This window comes from Glycine max, chromosome 18 (genome assembly GCF_000004515.6).
Source record: "Glycine max cultivar Williams 82 chromosome 18, Glycine_max_v4.0, whole genome shotgun sequence".
NCBI lineage: Eukaryota > Viridiplantae > Streptophyta > Magnoliopsida > Fabales > Fabaceae > Glycine > Glycine max.
In genome coordinates this window covers 55276014-55292302 of record NC_038254.2, presented here as the reverse complement: position 1 = coordinate 55292302, position 16289 = coordinate 55276014, and the positions used below count along the sequence as shown (strand labels likewise).

The window sequence follows — 16289 nt, the reverse complement described above, 5'->3', positions numbered from 1 at the left end:
TTTAATTCTTAATATTTGGTCACAATGACTTTAATAACCGATAAGGTAACTTTTTTTTCTATAAATAATTTATTCATGGAAGGACAGCGATAAATATAGTAGAAAAGGATTTGCATGAAAACTAATTAATGAATTGTGATTGTAAGACTATTGCTTTATTTTTGAGATTTATATATTTATTTTGAAAGCATACATTAACTATTCCTGCTGAATCGCAATGCTCTCATATATGGAAATGGAAATTCACTTTCGCTGTTGAATGTGATGACCATTCACCAGAAAACGATGGCCTCAAATCTAAAAGGGGAAGAAAGTGACGGTTTTTTTGTTGAGCATTTGCTTGCAAATGAGTTTCTCGATCGATTATTGACTTCTTTTTCTGTGAATATCATTGTAAAGGAGTATTCCGATCGATCACTAAGAGTTTAAACTCCTACGAAGAATCTGTTGACACAAAGGTAAATGGTTTCCTCCCAACAATAATTTTTTCATACACACCAGGAAAGAGTGGAATCTTGACCACATGCTTTAGAAATTCAAACTCTAGCCACTTAACTAACCATTGTTGGTGAAAAGTGATGGTTTTATAACTAAGTTTTTGTACCAGAAGAAATTAAAACTTAATCATTTAATTATTCGATGTTTAATATTTTTCCTTTTCATACAAATATAACATATCTTCAAATCCGTAGATGTAATGTATCTTTTGAAATTTTCCTTCAACTTTCAGATTTCTTTCTCTTTCTAGTTTCTACCATTCTGACCTTTGATTATTTTCTATTTTTATGTTAAAATTTTCTTCTTTCTAAAATTTGAGTAATAATACTTTCATATTAATTACTTTAACCAATGACAAAAGTTGTTAATATAAGTGATTAACACTTGGATCCATTAAGTAAGGTGTTGGATTTGATTTTGACTTGAACATAAAGTCGCTGTTAGAGGTATCATTTTATTTCAAAATGAACCAACCAGTTACAGAGGATTAGTTGGATATCAAATAAAAAACCCTAGATACTCTCGTTAAATCAAAAAATTATTTTAACCAATCAAACGGGTTATTAACTCGGTTAAAGTATTAGATTACCGAATTACCAATTAATTCAATGAATCATTAATTAACTTATATGAACGGGCTATATTAAAGTATTTAAATAATTTATATCTTGGCAACTTTTATACTTAAAAAATATAAAATCGAATCAAATCACGCCTTAAAAAATATTTGTTTTCAAATGAGATTCATAATTTTTTTAATTGAGATATTAATACAGAGATATCATTCTCATAATGAGTTTTATTGTATTTACTTGGTATGTTTTATAAGATTTCTCTCTCCTCTCTCTCTCTCTATATATATATATATATAAATTTTTATTTTATTTTCTAAGAAATAATTGTATTTATTATATTCCTGATTAAAAATAAAATTTTATTATTTATGATAATTTCTTTAAATCCTATTTCAAATTAACTGATTGATGGATATTTATTTCTTCTTAACTTATTTTCCTTTTCCCCTAAATTATCTCCCTATTCTTTATTAATTTGTTAACTTTTAATTGTCAATCTAACCACTAAAAAAGGAAAAAAATCGCGAGTTATTCGTGAAGGAGAAAGGTGGAGATGGAGAAACCGAAGATAGAAGAAGGAAGATTAAAAAAAAAAAAAAAGTTTTCCTGATAGTGGGAGAAAAGAGGAGTAGGTGTCGTCAGTTAGTGATAAAATGAGGTAAGATTGAAAAAAAAAAAAAAGTACCTTTAGATGAAAGTTCTAAATAATTAATTTTGAATGGAATTGATTTTGTGAGATTAATTTTAAAGTGATCTGCTTTATGTTTGAATATTTTATTATAAAATTATGTTAGAAATAAAATTTAGTATAAAAATTTAGATTCATTGCCATCACTTTAAAAAAAAATTAGAATTTTTTTAACATTATAATTAAACATATTAAGATGTATCCAAAATTAATTCTCCAACGTCAAACTAAACATGCATTAAAAGTGGGCAGGAAGAGTTAGGTTGGGAATTTACTTATAAAAAAAAGTGAGAAATTAAAATTAAAAATACTTGTGGGAGATTGTAGATTTGCCTATTTGGATTACGAGAGACGAGAGTAGACTAAAGAAATTTTCTAGCAAAAATTGAGTAAGAAATCAATTAATTGGATGAGAAATCAGTGGGAATTCATTAATTGAGTGAACTTTTTATTAATCATGTGAGAATATAATTAATTAATTTGTCTCTATAATATTTATTAAGGTTTAAAAGGAAATTAAAAATCAAAATTATTTTAAATTAATTTAAAATAGTTTAAAATCAATTTAAATGATTAATTATAGATTATTATGGATTATATAATAATACAAAACATTTTAATATAAATAAATGTTTTCATTTCTACAACCAAAAATTTCTCATTTTAATATATACGTCTTTTAACTCATTTTAATCTTTATATATACATTTTATTAATCCACTTTAGTCCCTACAATTTTAGATAAAACGACTAAAATGGATTAAAAGATGTATTTAGAAGAACTAAATCCAACAAACTTTAAGTATAAAGTCTAAGACACATAGATTACCCGATATAAGAATCAAATGAGTAATTAAATTTTATTTTAATTATAATCCATCCTTCACCGCATATAAACCTGTCATAACAAATTCTTGTAAAACCAACCAGCGGGTTCATCCTTGAGAAACCAAATGCATAAAACTTTTACACTACTAATCCCAAAACTGTTTAGAACTACAAATACCAATATTCCTTCTGATATGCTATGCTTTTATGTCTTATAAGTCTTTAAAAAGAAAAAAAGACTTCCTAAAATGGGACAAACATTGTCTCATAAGAAATTCAAATAATGAAAAACTTGTGCCTTTGTACTAATCTTGTAGCATGTTATCCAACAAGGGAGATTTCCATCAAAGCCAAAGTAAGGTCTTTCTCATACTTCATGGTACAATTACAAAAAGAGGCTGCATGAAGCACAAGCATTCAGTTAGAGAAATTATGCAAAAACTTTGAATGGAGAGAGGGAAAGAAAGAGAGAGTACCGTGTCTACACTGACTGGTTTCCCATCCTCTGCTACAACCTCAGCTACTGTTCCAGATTGATCAGCCTGGAAAGCCATGAAAGAGAACCAAGTTATTACAATTTTTTTATTGGTTAAATAAATAACTAGAGCTAATGCAGTCGAATAAGATGGAAATATGTAAGAAACAGAAAAGTGTGCACTGTGCATACAGTTTTTATGGGCCTGTGTTTTTGGTGTGTGCTATAATGAGGGGACCTTTAATATGGATTCATGTATTTTACTATATATGACTATAGTCCACAATAATAAGAGAGTAATATTAGTAAAAGGAGAAAGAAAGCAGAAAAATATAAAAAAAGTAGCACAGAAAAAACAATATACATACTTCAATTTCATTCATTAGTTTCATAGCCTCAATAATGCAAATGACCTGCCCCTTCTGCACTTTATCTCCCACCTGAAACACAGAAACAATGACAGAAGAATAAGACTTTATTTGTCTCATATTCTAGAAAACTATTTTCTGTTTCAAAATTGATTTCAAAAGTAATATCTCTTTCAGTTTTTAAAATAAAATAACCAGAACAATTTTAAGTTGTTTTGGTTTTCTACTTTCAATTTTCTTACTCACTCTCTTCCTTACATTATCTCATCTTCTTACCTTACTCTTACCATTAATTTATTATCTCATTTTCAAAAAATATTTAATAAAATAATTCTAAAAAAAACACAATCAAATACATGACCTAGCATTATCCATTAATTTATTTGGCAAACATGGTAATGATTAGCAGTATGTACCCTGTAGAATGATTTGTAAATCAACACCTCAAAAGAAGTTCACTATTTAAATTACATGTGCATATACAGTAATACTTATACTGATACATACCTTGACAAATGGAGGTTCGCCAGGTGCTGGACTTCGATAAAAGGTTCCTGCCATTGGACATTTCAGTGCCGGATGAGATGATTTGCTTGCTTTTGCAGGAGGTAAGGCAGGAGCTGCTTTTGAAGATGGAGAACTTGCAGGAGTGGAAGTAGCAACTGGAGGTGGTGCTGCTGGAAGAGAATTTGTGGGATATGGAAATGGTTGTGACACTGGAGCTACAAATGTAGCTGGTGGAGGCAGCAAAGCTTCCTTCTTTCTTATCACGAGTTCACAGTTTGCTTGCTTGAGTTGCAGCTCCATAATATCTTTAGAGTCCACAAGTCTGCCCAGAACAATAGTATTATTATAATATATAGAAACGTTTCATACACTAATGTTGATATAAGAATTAAAAAAAAAAACACAAGTTTATGAAAAGCACAGCAGCTTAGTCTTACTTAACAAGATCTGAAACTTGGTTCATAAATGCAGAAATTGAAGATGCATCAGCAGAAGTGCTTGGACCAGAGGGTTTTCCATTATGGTCATCCTTCTCTTCTGGTGGAGCAATTTTAGGTCCATTGACCTGTACAGGTGCAGAATTTTCAACAGTAACAGCCTAGGACACACAGCAAGGTAATTTATGGTTATTGTTAATTTAACCTTATGAAGAACTAATTTGCTCAGAAGGATTAGAGAACTCTCATGACAATTTTCTTCAAAAGTAATACTCAATGTGAACTGACCTCTTTTGGTTGTGCTTGAAGCTTCCAGACAGAAGATTGCTTCTTGTTAAGGCACTGCAGGACATGACAATAACAATGAAACATATAAACAATCAGAAAGAAAAATATAGCTGCAAAGCTTCTGACTTAAGTTTATTAATATTAGCAATCAGAACAACAAATACAACGGAAATAATGTACTACTTCTGATTATAACATGCTGAAAATGTGTCATCACCATGTGAGGAAATGAAATATATAGAAACATTACTTATTTAAGCATAAAAATTACTAGGAACTCTAAACCATAAAGCTGAAGCTGAATGTAAACCCAATACCAAGCTTCATGATAGAAATATTCCCATATGGCAGCAAATATTGACAACACAATAGCACTCAACAAAACATTGATCACGATGATTCTCTATGACTGTACTTTGGAGTTTCATATGCAAGAGGGTCTTATGCTCAGCACTAAATTTTAATGTCACGGAATTTTTACAAGACTCAGACCCTGTTTGGATAAACTTTTGTATCAACACTTATAAGAGAAGAGAATAAGAAGGCAAAATAAATTGAACTTTTCCCATAAACTAAAATCAACTTGTGCACCTCAGCTTTTGAAGAAGTTAAATTAAGAGTTTCTGTAAAGTTACTTATCGATGAGTTTATCCAAAACAGTAGCTCAATATTCCTATTCCATCACGAGCATTCAGAAACAAGAGGGAAAAGGACCCCATAAAATGTACTAAAGGTAACACTTGTCAATTGATCAAACATTTAGCTGTAGATTGTATTGAATAAAACAAAATACTAATGATTTCTTCACTGTGCAAGAAGTGCGGTAAAAGACGGATGAAACTCTTCGTTTCCATACATCAAAATATGTGTCAATTGTAAAGTGTGAGTTGTTGAATAAAGCTTCAAATTCAATAGGACTTAAAGGAACAAAAGGCTCCCCTTTGTTTTTGTTTTTAACCCAAAAAGCAAAGGACACTCAACACTGAAGAGACAGTGATAGGGATTTGGTTATTAGTTATCACTAATATATGCTGAAATTAATAGAATAATAATTAAAGTAAGAGCATAGACAATAGCTTAACCAATATACTAAAACAAGAAATAAGTTAACGAAATGACACCCAAATTTCTAAATTCAGCCAATAAACCTGAATTCCATTGTTTCCCCATCACCATCTAACCTCCAAGAAAAACAAAGGTAAAAAGGGCAAATTGAGCATTCTGGAGCAACCCTTCTAGCTTATTCATGATACAATTAAAAACTCAAACACAATTACACAAGCACACGCACGAAATAATCAATGAGGCACAGTGGAATCACCACCGTCCAAAATCTGAACAAATCAACATGGTATTATTAATCCAAACTTCAAAACCAGATTCACATTTCACAAAAAAAACACGCACCTGAATCCCATTTGGCGCCGAATCACTACTCAAAGATCCAAATGAGAGCGATTTCTTCAACCCCAGCGCGTTCCGTTGCTGGGTCTGAGAGTTCAGTCCCAAATGAGCAAAAGGAACAACAACGCACTTGGGGCAAGGGATCGTGAATGACGCCATTTGGAACCAACCCCACGAATCAAAAACCTATTTTTTCCGGTTTCTGATCTCGAACGGCGCTATGATCTGAACGAAATGGTGCAAATAGGAAAGTGGGCCGGTGTAAATATAAGGGTTTGTGAGGGCGATGAGATCGAAGAGAAGAGGGTGTGTGAATGACGATGTGAGAAGAGAAAAGGGAAACAGTGCAATGCTATGCAAGAGGGATGATGGAGAGTACAAAGGAGCAACACTCTGGTTTTAACACTGTGGCTTCGATGATATCAATGAGCACATCAACGTCAGTTTCAACCACCTTGGAACAACACTTCTTTGGCATTTGTTGTCCAGTCTCATAAAATACCTTTCTTTTTTGAATTTAATTAAAATGATTTTTTTATGTGAGCTAATTAAAATGAATATACTGTATAAAAAAATTTATATTATTATTCGATGTATGATGAAAATTAGAATTTTATCATAATTATTTTTAAAATTATATTTTAAGATACTTTTTAATAAATTAATAATGTATAAAATAAATAAATAAAACTATTTTTTAAAATTATGGTATAATTATTATTTTTTTAAGAAATAATACCAAAATTTTTATTATATGAAAAATGATAAAGTCTCCTTAACGTGCCACATCATTGATCCAATAATTAGTTAGTCTATCCATTATTATAAAAAAAAAAAAACTAATATATCCACTAATGCATTGCTTTTCCTTTTAGCAAAAGTTAATTTACAATTTAAATTTGATGTAAGAGTATGGTTGGATAGAAAATCTTAATTGAGGGAAGTAATTTATATAAGAATTTGAATTTTTGTAATCTAGAATTCATTGTTTGGATGTTTTTTTTTTTTTGAAAAAATTAAATTTTTGAAATTTTAAAACAGAATTTTAAACAATTAAAAGTGTGGAATTTCAATTTCCTTCTAAAAGGTGAAAAATTAAAATTCTTTTTTTATAAAATAATTTTGTAAAACCTTCGCGTGTTCCCTTATTAACTTTTATCATCTCTTCTACAAGTTCCTGGAATCCTTAAAATGTTGAAAATTAACTTTAATTTTTTTTATCCAAACACAAAATTTTGAAAATAAAAGAATTTTAATTGAAGTATTTAAAATTCTTAGAATTTAAAATTTCTTAAAATTTAAAATTTCCACATTCAAACACACTCCAAGAGAATTTCGATAATCATTTAGGATCTTTAGAGGTAGGTTTTCATTTCAGAGTTATCCATATTTCTACGTCCACACAATAAATCTTCTCTTATTTTCTTCTCTATCATACATCTAAGGGATCCATATGCTTTCTATGGTATACTCGAGTGACAAATCATAGAAGCAAAAATTATGGACGAAGAATGCATTAAATTAATAATTAAGAGACAAAATCAAGAATCATCATTATCAAACTTTTAAAGTTAATTGATTAACTCTTATAAGTCTATTTATCTTTTGAGAATTGACTCATATAGAAATTCTTTTTTTAGTAAACTTCGAATAGATTAGATAGATTCTATGTAAATTTCTAAACTTTGGAGTTTATCATCAAGCCAGCGAGTCAACAAGTTTAAAAAATTGAACCAAAATATAGGTTATTTTGAATAGTTTTTAATTCATTTAGGGTTCAACATACATTCATTTGGTGTGTTGTTCTTGAATCAAAGAACTTTATCACGTTGGTAAGTTATTATCTAATAGTGATACATTACTAGACTTGATTATTTAACTATTGTAAAATTAATGATTTACTATTTTGCTTTATTATAATGTTAAAATAATTAGTATGTTATTTATAAATATGTTATTATTTTTATATGAAATAAACTCTCATAAGTCTACGAGTTGAATCTTTGAAACTCTTATGAGGCTTGAATTTGATATCCTTAACAACAACAACTTGACATCTTCACTAAGCATTCATGTATTAAAATAGTGATAAACCACATAATCGATTGTTCATCGATCGTTTCTCTGAAAATCTAGTATTCATATAAAATCAATTACCACAAAGATGTCTAAGTGTGAAAACACTTGTTTCTTCAAATAATTTGAAGAAGCTCTTAGCAAATATGGTGAGTATTTTCAAATGAAGGTCAATGCAATTAGTAAAATGAGTCTTCCACTGTTGTCGAAATGCAATTAGGTTCCATACATTACTTGCATCAATAATTGACTTGTCTGTGATAACAACTTTGTACGATATCAATGAGGCAGTCGCAGTTCTTAATCCAGCATAAACTGATTTGAGCATCAGATTCATCCTTGCAAATGCAACACCGAAGTTTGCTCAACACGTGTTCAAGGATACTCTGCTTGAATATTTTCTCATCAAAGACTGGTCCTAAACATACTGCAATATGTGTGTGTATTTCAAAACACTTTTTGCCTGTACTTCCAATTTTTTCAAAATACTAGTATATCATCAAAATTTACTACTAAAGGCCATCTGGAATATCATCAAAATGGCTTCAAAATTAAGTTGTTATCCATGCAAGTGGAAAATGAAGAATGAGACCATTATTAAGTTTTGATTTGGGCCTGCATGATAATTATGGTTTCGCTTTTGCAACTCAAAAATTCATAAGGATATATATTTTCTGCTGTTTTGCTTTTGTTTTTCATTCTAGTTTATTTTCCTCCTGCTATACTATTTCTTTTTCGTTTTTATGAAAAGATACCTTTTGTTGATTATTGACTATTCTTTGGCAAATACGAAACAATCATTAAACACTTACCAAACCAAAGCCAAAAAGAGAAGAATTTGCAATTAAATTAGTTCACTGTGAATTGATGGTTCTTTGGAACACTTACCAAACCAAAGCCAAAAAGAGAAGAATTTGCAATTAAATTAGTTCACTGTGAATTGATGGTTCTTTGGAAGACAATATCTCAGGTTATCTTTCAAACACTGTACAAAAGACCAAAGATCAAAAAGAGAGAGAGAGAGAGAGAGAGCATATGCAACTAAATTTGTTGCCTGCATACAAAACTGAAGATTATTCAGAGAAGTGGGGTAAGGGGATGAAAGAATATTATTCACTTCACAGTTCACATCAACAAATAAGCTTTGGAACTTAATTAAGGCAGGAGGAGGAGTAGGGGCTTATATCGTTCCATGATGATAAGCTGCACTTGATCTTCTTATGATTATAAAACTTGGGTTCTCTAGGTATAGTTGGACTCTTCATTGACCTTTGAGCATACAAAAAAGACTTAAATGAGACGGCCATTTTATAAAAGAGAAGCAAGTGCAACTTTAAATCTCTGGTTATTGGTTAATCAGTCCTTACCTCCTTGGAATAAAAGGTCTATCAAAATATGGCATGGGTTGTGCTTTTGGTACGAGTTCCTTCCTCAACCTTCTTAGTTCTTCTTCTTCTGCCAACTACACATAGGAGTAACATACAGGAAATCAGTATTTAATGAAAGGAAGCATGAGTAAAAATCAAAGCAGGAATATCTGGGATATTAACAGTGCACCTTCTGTTGTCTCTCCCTTTCCAGTTTGTATTGCTCTATTAAGCTCAACTTTTCTTGCACCTGCATGATTGTTAATCATCAAAATTTTGTTTCCATTTCCTACAATCCATGTCTTCTTCCAAAAATGAAAGATAATTCAATTGAGATTGACTAGTCCACAAACTCAACTGTTAAAATTATCCCTAGGACCATAACGAGACAAGTCCTTGGGCAAAACCTAAGAAACCAATGTCACAATACAATGCATAATAGGAAAGAACGGGTACAACAAGTATACAAAAAGATAACACCAATTGAACTTGGCAAGTATCCAGAAGATAACACTCCATTGAGATTGGTTAGTATATGAAATTCAGCTGTTAAAGTTGTCCCTAGGACCTTAAAATACAAGTACTTGGGCAAAACTAGGAAAAACAATGCATAATAGGAAAGAACGGGTACAACAAGTATACAAAAAGATAACTCAATTGAACTTGGCAAGTATCCAGAAGATAACACTCCATTGAGATTGGTTAGTATATGAATTCAGCTGTTAAAGTTGTCCCTAGGACCTTAAAATACAAGTACTTGGGCAAAACTAGGAAAAACAATGTCACAGTATAATAGGAAAAAACATGTAAAGCTATAATGAGAAAAAGAAAAAGGATGAATGAGATGTGAAAGAGGCACCTGATGGTCAAACTCAGCGCGATCTAATGCCCGCACATCACTGTGAAGCTTCAGGTCAACAGGCCTTGTGATTTCTTTCACTGGAGGTTTAACCAAGCACTGAAATAGTATCACCAACCACCAAAGAATGCCAAGTAATTAGTTATAGCAATTGCAAACATAACCACATGGGACCAAATATGTCATTGGATTAATGAGTTTAAAGTGTTTTGGAGCACAAACATAGTAGTACCGAAATAGTAGTACCAAAGAATGCCTAGTAATCAATTCTATATTTGCAAACATAAACACATGGGATCAAATATATCATTGAATTAAAGAGTTTTTTTCAGTTTTGGAGCACAAAAAACATAATAGCACTGAAATAGTAGAACTAAAGAATGCCATGTAATCAATTATAGTAATTGTAAACATAACTACACGAGACCAAAATTTTTCATTGGATAAACGAGTGTGTTTTGGAGCAAAAACATAGTAGCACTGAAATAATAGCACCAAAGAATGCCTAGAATCAATTATAGCAATTGCAAACATAACCACATGGGACAAAATATGTCATTGGAATAATGAGTTTTGGAACACAAACAATCAAACATAATCGTATGCAACAGAAAAAAAAAGACTTTCAATCCATAACAAAATGAACTTTACCTCTGGTTCATCTGTTGTCCAAGGAAGACCCTGTGCAACAGGTATCCTTTGCTTCTCTTCTACTGCTGCCATCTCTTGTATCTTCTTTACAAATTCTTCTTCTTTTAACTTGCCCCGTTGCTGCAGTAGTATTCCATTAAAAATGCTACTATCCAAATTGTTTGGAAAAAATAATTATAAAATAAAAAAATGAACTTTAAAATGACCAATCAACCAATCAATTGCCAGCAATTACCTCAGTTCTTAGCTTGAATGGCTTTTGGCTAGTGACTTTCTGCTGCTTCTTTTTCAACCTTCTTCTCCCAAAAGTACTTGATGATTCCAGGCTCTGAAATAAATCATTCAATTAAAATCAATACTCTGATTGATGAAAATTATTCAAACCATTGACCATTCTGACTGAACTTATTCTAATAAAAAAGCAACTTTTACTCAAGTATTACATTTTTCCTGCTTCTTCGACCCCCAGTAGAAGTCCTGCTAGAGACGCTGCAAAACATAAAAAGTTAGCAAACATTAACACAACACTGAAATTAACACTACCAATGGATCAATTAAAATCAAACATGAATGCGTTTTGGATCTTAATCTATGCTCAAAAACAACTTAACTTATAATTAAAAAAGAAAAGTAAATAGTCTCTACGTACTGACAATTCAATCACAATCCATTAGTAAGTTTGCTGACTTTTACAAAAACTATCTCAAGAACCATACCAATGATAAAGTCTATTCAGTTGATAATGTTAAATAAAACAAAACATAGATGCAATTTCTTAAGTACTCACTACTCTAGTTGGGGTCTTCTCCAATCAGAATTGGTGTTTCACATCACTAATTTGTATAATAAAGATTTTCATTAATGTTATTAACATAAGTTAGCTATTGAAACTCTAATTCTAATTTAACTAGAGAACAATACTTAAAAAATTAAGAATACTAAGTAATTGTATGTTTTGTTCATGGAAACAAAATTAGAGAATAGCAGATAAAAAGTTGTTTTTTCTCTAAAAAGTGAATCCAAACCTTGCACGGCTGCTATCCCAGGAAGAGGAAACCGATGCCCCCGGATCCAAGCCAAGGTTTTGCGATGTGAGGACACAGTTTGGTGGGCAAAATGAAATCTCAGAAACTTGTTGCTGCTGCAACCCTGGCAGTGCCCATTTCCCTACCCTCTCTTGATCTTGAGATCCCTCCTCATCTTCTTCCTCCTTGGTTTTGGGAATAGAGAGAAGCTTCTCAAATGCCTTCACCAAATGCATAACTTTCCCAGACCCACTTTGAGGAAGAACACTCTTCCTCGCCTCTTCCATCAACCTCTCCCTCCTACGCTTCACAACCAAACCACTCACTTCACCATTCCCCAATAACGATTCTCCTTTTTCTTCTTCAACAACCACACTCTCAAAACCCTCTTCTTCACCATCATCAACAACACCATCATCATTGTTCTTGAAAAACTCTTCCTGGGACTTCCTTAGGTTGTTGTAAGCCACACACACACACTTGTTGTTCTCGTTTGCATTTGCACCACTTGCTTTGCACTTGCAAGAGTCAGCAGCAGCACCTGAACCCTCTTCTTCTGCCTTTTTCTCTTTCTTCTTCTTTGCCACCAAGAACTTTCTCTGCCGGATCTTGTTCTTAGGGGAGAAATAGTCGACTTTATTAGGATTCTTTGATTTCACGAGAGGCGAAGAAGAAGGAGAGGAACAAGAGGGTTTCGAAACCGGGCTTTGTTGTTGTTTGTTGGGGTCGAAATTCTCGATGTTTTTGGATGGTTCTTGTTGAGCCTTGGATCGAGACCCAAGTGGCGTTGGCGATGATGCTACGGCGGCCATCGGAAAATGGGGGAGCTTCGATCGGAGGAAGAAAGAGAAAGGTTGTGTCACTGAATATTGTGGTGGTGGTTGTGCAGTGAGAAAGAAAAGGGGTTGAGAAAGAGGAGAGAAAATTGGAACGTTACTTCAGGCTCCCATTCGTAACGGCTATTTTTTTTTCATGTGTCTGATTTGTCTCTTTGGTTTTTTTTTTTTATTTATTTAATTTTTGTAATTTTGTTTCCATATATTTCTTTTTTGACCGTTGAATTTTAATAAACTACCTCTTATGATTGTGACACACTGTTGCAAATTGAATATTTATTATTTTCGGATAAAAGGTGGGTTTTTTTTCCTCAAACGTGAAAGGTTTTTGAATAACAACATAAAAAATGGCAAATCAAAATGACAAAATCCACAAATGCTAATTGACTCATAAAATATTACGGAATTAGTATTTTTTAAAAACACAAAGTATAATTTCTTATATTTTAATAGTCAGCAAGACTGTATAAGAGGTATAAATGTGAATGTATAACCAAAAAATGTTTGTCCTCTATACATATAATAGTATGACAACATAAACCTAAAAAGTATCTTATATTAATTTCTAACTAAATGAATTCAAATAAAGCAAGGGGTTATGGAAGAGAAGAAGTTCAGTATTTTGTTCCTTCTCTTATACAAGAACCATTGCCATGAGGTGATCTTGATGTCTTCCAAGAGTTTTGCCCCATCAAAAAGTGTTTCCCGAAAAGCATTGTTGTTCCTTGTGTTTCATGTACACCAACATGTGGTGTGTCAAATCAAATGCTTCCATCTACGAAAATTCCTTCCACAGATGAGCATGCCAAATTGATCATAAAGTTGATTAATCAAATAAGTGTTGGGTTGTTTGCTTACTGGAATTGTAGAAATAACAGGAAGCTTCTAAGTTATGAATCCGGACATGTCATTTGTGAAGTTGTTGGCATGAGAGAAGTCTCTCCAATAACAATCTCTATAAAAATACTTAGTGACAAATCCAAGACCTAAGTTAATGGGGACAAATTATAAAAAATAAAATCAGTGACTTCAATTATATAAATATAGCTAAAATAAAATTTTATTTATAAATTTAGTAAATTTTAAAAAATGAGGAAATACAAGTATACCCTGAGCCAACCTAGGTTCGTCACTGAAAATACTAATACCTTGGAGGGTGCTTTGCTAACCCAGAATTTGCTTTGATTTCTGGATGATGATGATGATTCTTGCAGTTGTGTAGAAAGGCATATGGAATGGATATATGTTGCAGCCACCCAAAAGCCTTTATCTGCGTCTAGTAACCAGATCCACTTGTCTGTCAGTCTCACATGTTGTATCAAAAGTTCGTTCCTCTTCCCATGCAAACAAAGATCTACACCAAACCCACTGCCAATTTGTGATCTCAACACAGAAGTGGTCATATCTGAATTGAATGCTCCCTTGTTACTGAATTAGTATTAGGAATTTTCTTTGAATGGTGCATCTTCACACCATTTTTATTACGGAATTTGTATTAGGAATTTTCCATTTTTAATTTAATCATTTTCTTAAAAATGAGATGAGATTCTTAAAGTAGGAATCCTGAAAATCTTTAAAATTCTTTTGGTTATTATTTAGATTTTCTTTATATTTCTGGTCATTTACTAACAAAATTGTGTAATTACTATGCAAAAGTTTATTCTCACGTACAAAAATGGCAAGATTTTTTTTTTACTTATTCATCAATTAATATTTTAAAAAATGTTTTATGTTTGAGAAATATTTATATTTTCTTCTACCAATTATAGAAAATTTGTATTCTCATGTTAGTTCTCGATAGTGTTAAAACATTCTTTTTACCAAATTTGACCTAAGATCTTATGTAAAATCTTTTTTTTATACATAGATCTTAGGCAAAATCCTTATTAATCATGTAAAGTCATATAAGAAATATTGCAATGTTTAAGAGCTAATCTGTATTACCTAAAAAAAGGACTATTCTTTATATTGCCTTAAAAAATGAACTAATCTTTATTCCCATTGACTAGTTAACGGAACGAGCCTAATCATGTCTTGGACCAAGCTTAGAGTGGTTTTAATTGTTTGGGCTTTGGTCTAATCCTTAGTCCATTTGCTCATCATTATGGTTCATCATGGGCCTAAGTCCATAGTTTTTTGTTTCGTCCGAGTATAAATCTATGGAAATATTTTATTGAAATTGAGAGAAAAGAAAATTAATTGAGTAAAGTTGGTACAACTTTTACATAGACATGATTTTTGTTGGAAAAAAACAATAAAGAAAGACCTAATTTGACACAAAAACTGCATGTCTTTTACATATGATGATATTTTATCAAAGTAGTCATCATATATTTGTCTAGATTGATTTAGAATCAAATTTTGGACAAATTGAAAGGATAGACAGAGAAAACAAAAAAGGAAAAAGACAACTAAGGAATATAATACATTATATTTTCTTAACATTATATTATTTTGCTTTTCATTTTTTTTAAATTGATAGACATGTGAGAAATGCGTGATTTCCTCAAGACGTCAAGAACAATCAGGATTTTTTTCCCCTTTCAATATAAAAATCGAAATTGTTAAATTTTTCCTCTTTTATAGGTTGAAATGTACTCTCTCTCTCTCTCTCTCTCTCTCTCTCTCTCTCTCTCTCTATATATATATATATATATATATATATATATATATATATATATATATATATATATATATATATATATATTCATTCTAACTTCTGAAGCAAAGTTCATTCTTAGTTTTGAAGCTTGCGCAATCTGCTTTGATGATAATTGAAAAAACAGTATCATTATGGTGATTTGGTCAATGCATAAGCGCACATGAAAACCCAGCTCGCATTATCACTGTCAAGTGTCAATAATGATATTTTGAATTCCATCTTTTAATAAAAAAAAAACATTGCTTCCTAATAATAAAAATATAGAGAGAGAAATTACGACGTTTTAAAATTCGTACTAATTTTATAGAGGAAAAGAACGTTGTTTCATAAATAAAAAATAAAATCTAATTGTAACAAAAAAAAAATCTAATGCGGATATATCAAATTTTTTAAAAGAGAATTAATCTCGCCTAACTCAATTTAAATTCGTTGAATTTCAGTGTAATATTCAATGCTCTTCACACCAAAAAAATGTCAATGGTCTTAAATTAAAATAAAAAAAAACGAAACTAGATTTTCACTATAATTTGAATTGTGTGTGTGTTTTTTTTTTTTTAAAAAAAATTACCAACAAGGTCTAACACAGATAAGTAGATGACTAAATGAATTCATTTAGTATACTGATAGAGATTCAATTTTAATTGTGTGTAAGGATAAATTTTTTTATTGGAAGAGGTAAAATTTACTTCGGTAACATTTTGATGATTAGTATCATGATTTTTGTGAAAATATCTATTTTTTGGGA

At 31.1% G+C, this 16289-nt stretch overlaps 2 protein-coding genes across 2 annotated transcripts; both read right to left on the bottom strand.

Annotated features, from left to right (window-relative positions):
* Positions 1 to 2596: 2596 nt before the first annotated feature.
* On the bottom strand, positions 2597 to 6516 carry ACCB-2 (biotin carboxyl carrier protein subunit). The gene is made up of 7 exons (NM_001248245.2): positions 6072 to 6516; positions 4665 to 4718; positions 4377 to 4537; positions 3940 to 4261; positions 3433 to 3504; positions 3066 to 3131; positions 2597 to 2987 (listed from the first exon to the last, which is right to left on the bottom strand). The coding sequence occupies exons 1-7, from the start codon at positions 6225 to 6227 to the stop codon at positions 2964 to 2966; spliced, it is 855 nt and encodes a 284-aa protein (NP_001235174.1). The 5' UTR covers positions 6228 to 6516; the 3' UTR covers positions 2597 to 2963.
* A 2459-nt stretch (positions 6517 to 8975) lies between these two features.
* LOC100798813 (protein WVD2-like 4) lies at positions 8976 to 13214 on the bottom strand. Its single transcript, XM_003551705.5, has 8 exons — positions 12047 to 13214; positions 11465 to 11510; positions 11257 to 11349; positions 11022 to 11141; positions 10371 to 10469; positions 9702 to 9761; positions 9512 to 9606; positions 8976 to 9413 (listed from the first exon to the last, which is right to left on the bottom strand). Exons 1-8 carry the CDS (start codon positions 12856 to 12858, stop codon positions 9296 to 9298), a joined length of 1443 nt encoding a protein of 480 aa, XP_003551753.1. The 5' UTR covers positions 12859 to 13214; the 3' UTR covers positions 8976 to 9295.
* Between the last annotated feature and the right edge of the window lie 3075 nt (positions 13215 to 16289).